General features: G+C 39.6%; 1 protein-coding gene across 1 annotated transcript in view; it reads left to right on the forward strand.

Annotated features, from left to right (window-relative positions):
• The window catches only part of BTAF1 (B-TFIID TATA-box binding protein associated factor 1), a 96,728-nt gene continuing 93,584 nt past the window's right edge, over positions 1-3,144 (forward strand). The window contains exon 1 of the mRNA XM_007471554.1: positions 1-112. Within this exon, the coding sequence (XP_007471616.1) occupies positions 99-112 (14 nt within the window). The 5' untranslated portion in view covers positions 1-98. The remainder of the gene's footprint in view (positions 113-3,144) is intronic.

The following is a 3,144-nucleotide window of genomic DNA, read 5'->3' on the forward strand; positions in this document are numbered from 1 at the left end:
CCGTGGCCTGGGCCTGCGCCGCTCCGCTCCCTGGAAACTAGCGCCTCGGCAGCGCGGCGCGTCGCTCGCGGGGAGCTCCGAACCGCCGGCGCCCGGCCATGGCGGTCTCCAGGTGGGTCTAGCTTCTCCCGAGCGGACGGGAAGGCGGCCCGGGCGAGGCACGGTCTCCTCTCGGAGCCCCCACTCCTAGAAAGGAACGGTTCCTATTGTCACTGGGCTCGGGCTCCTTCCTCCCCAGACTCCGCGGTTCGCCCCTCGGTCTGCGGGGGTTTGGGCTCGGGTTACCCCTCGTAAATCGGTTCAAAAATGTCTTTTTTGTTGTTGAATAGACCTTTTGGCGCGTTAGGGCTAGTTTTTCTCTTTTCTCACCATGTTTCTCTTCTCTGGTTTCTCTTCCCCCTTTCAGTTCTAGGAGAGTCTCTTCTCTTTCTGACCATTTTAAGGCCGATCCCTAACCTCCATTTCACGGGAAAACTTGGTAGCAACTGTCGAAGTCAGGGAGATTTTGAGTTAATATTATCTACGTGGCCTTCTAATTATGTTAAAATTTTGTGTTTACGGCTTTAGGGATATGTTCTTTCCTGAGGACTTTTTCCTTATATTACAGTATAATTCTAAGCTTTGTTTGACAGTACACATTCAGTCGTCAGCATTGTAATCTTTAGCAAATTATTGTATTAGCATCATCTTCCTCAACTAAGGCGTGAAAGATGTATCGCGAGTCTTAAACTAGTTTGAAGCGATGCCCATCGATAGGAAACTGTAGAAAGGCCAGCAAGACATTTATTTGTATAGCTATAGAAGGAAAGTTCTCCTTTCCTCCAATATGAGAGAGTGGGGAGAGTACATTTTGTCAGAGACTTGAAGTTAGTGGACATGTGTGTGTGTTAGGGGATAGTCCCTCTGATAGCAGTCAGGATTCGCCAAGCTTATTGTTAGTTTTCGTGAGAAATGGGTCCTTCTGCCACATAGACTGAAAGGGGAAAATGATGACAGTTCAGAAAACATAGTTTTTGTTCATTTTTCATAGTTAACTGAACACATTCCTGTTTTGCAAGTGAAATGATAACCCATCCCTCACAGACTCCCTAGATAACTGATAAAAGAGTGCATGGGAGAAACCCATGGGAGTTGGGTGAAAGGGGTTCTAAGATACCAGTAGTGGGGCATCTAATTTTTATTTCATAGATTAGTTGAATCCGTTCAATGTGAGGAAATTCTTATTTTGTGATATGTAAAATCACCTTGAGAGTATACAAGTAGTATTTTCAATTTTTGCAAAGACAGTAAGGTGTACGTACCATCTAATTTGTTACCCCTGTATGAATATATAAATACATACATTATAAATACATTGATATACAAACTTAATATGGTATTCTGTTTATAAGGTGGTAAAACATTTAAGGGAATGAGTAGCTCTTGAAATTTCGTTCCTGAGTAGACGGTATATGTTCACAGTATTGGTTATAGTTTTATAGAGACAAAATGAAAGATTAAAGAGCGCCTAATCTGCTTGGCCAATGTTAATCTATTTACAGAAGTTTAGAGCACCTAAACTTCTGAATCAATGAGTGAGTTTTTGAATGCAAGTGCTTTTTGTTCTTGGCATTGTGTTTCAAAGGGTGGTGCTCTTTTTTTTCTATAGATCTATTTTATTTGGCTTGCCAAAATTTTATCAAATTCTGCTGTAAAAAGAAAGCCTGTCATGGTTTTATGAAAAAGCTAGTCCTGTGCTTATTTTGGTAATATAATAGGTTCACAGAAAACACTTTTGAGACACTTTCTGGTTTGGGGATACTGTCAGTCCTTGACTTTTTCATCTGAGGGTTCACTTTGGATAGCAAACTTTAATTTCAAGCTGGCCTTCTCCATGCACTGAGCACCTATCTTTATTAACTAAATTTCCTTTTTCCTTTTGGTGTGGAATACAGACTCATTTTAATACTTTATTGTAGAAAAGGTGGGAGATGGTTCAAGAGATAAAAATCATGTTTGCTAGAACCAAATCTAAAATATTTTTTGCACTGTTTATATCAATGTGTGTAACTGAAAAGAAACTAATGTTTTTAGAACCTTGTAAGTATTTCCAATAGAAGGGAAATATTAAGTTCAGATTGCAAGATCCAGAAATCTAGGAATAATATTTAACTTTGTTCTCCTTTCCTTTCCCCCAGTCTAGCTAGTCCCCACATCCAATCTTGTCAGTTCAACCTTTCTAATCTTTCTCTGGCCAGTCTTTTTCTTTCCATACTAATTACCACAGTCCTCCTCCATACCACCATCATCTCTAATCCGAGATACCTGTAACGGCAGCCACTCTGCTCTTCCTGCCTCCCATGGCATCTTTTTCTAATTTATTCTTCATTTCAGTTATATTATTGTTTGCTAATATGCTAATTTTAATATGGCCTTTTTTCTGCTAAAAACCCTTTAGTTTTCTGTTGCCTTAAGATAAAGGCCACATTCCGTAACAAACACATCTTACCAGATCATTTGTGATCTGGTTCCTGCTTTACCTTTTTAAGCTTCATCTTGTCTCAGGTTCTCTGCATCTCTCTCTCTCTCTTCTCCACTCCCCTTCATTCTGAATCTTTGTTCTCACCTCCAAGTCTTTTTCTCTGGAACATTTTTCCTACCTCCCCCACTCCCCCCCCCCCCCCAGTTTTTAGGTCTAAACCCTAAGCCTATACATATGTCACTTTGTTTGGGAGACCTTCTCTGGTTTTCCTTCATCTGAGCTCTTTGCACCAATGTGTACTCCTATCAGTCATATTTATCATACTTTGTAAGTGATTGTTTAATTGTTCTCTCCCCCGCTTGAGCATCAGTTCTGTGAGAGAAGGGAATGTCTTTGATCTTTCTGTCTCCAGGAGAGTGCCTCGTTCCTGGTAGGTGCTCAATACATTTTTTAAAAAAGGAATAAATGAGTGCTTTTGTTTCTTGTTTTAATTCCTCTCATGATTTTTCTGTAATTTATATACAGTAGAGTATTTCTGGTGTTTTTCAATGAATGCTTCTGAGTTTTACAGTTTTCCCTGAGGGAGAAAAACTTTATAGCTTTGACTATTAGCCAGAATTATAATTTTAAAAATATAATAAACATTGTCAGAACTAGTTGTTTTTTTTTTTTTTTTTTTTTTT

The sequence above is a fragment of the Lipotes vexillifer genome, unplaced genomic scaffold (genome assembly GCF_000442215.2).
Source record: "Lipotes vexillifer unplaced genomic scaffold, Lipotes_vexillifer_v1.1 scaffold325, whole genome shotgun sequence".
Classification (NCBI taxonomy): domain Eukaryota; kingdom Metazoa; phylum Chordata; class Mammalia; order Artiodactyla; family Lipotidae; genus Lipotes; species Lipotes vexillifer.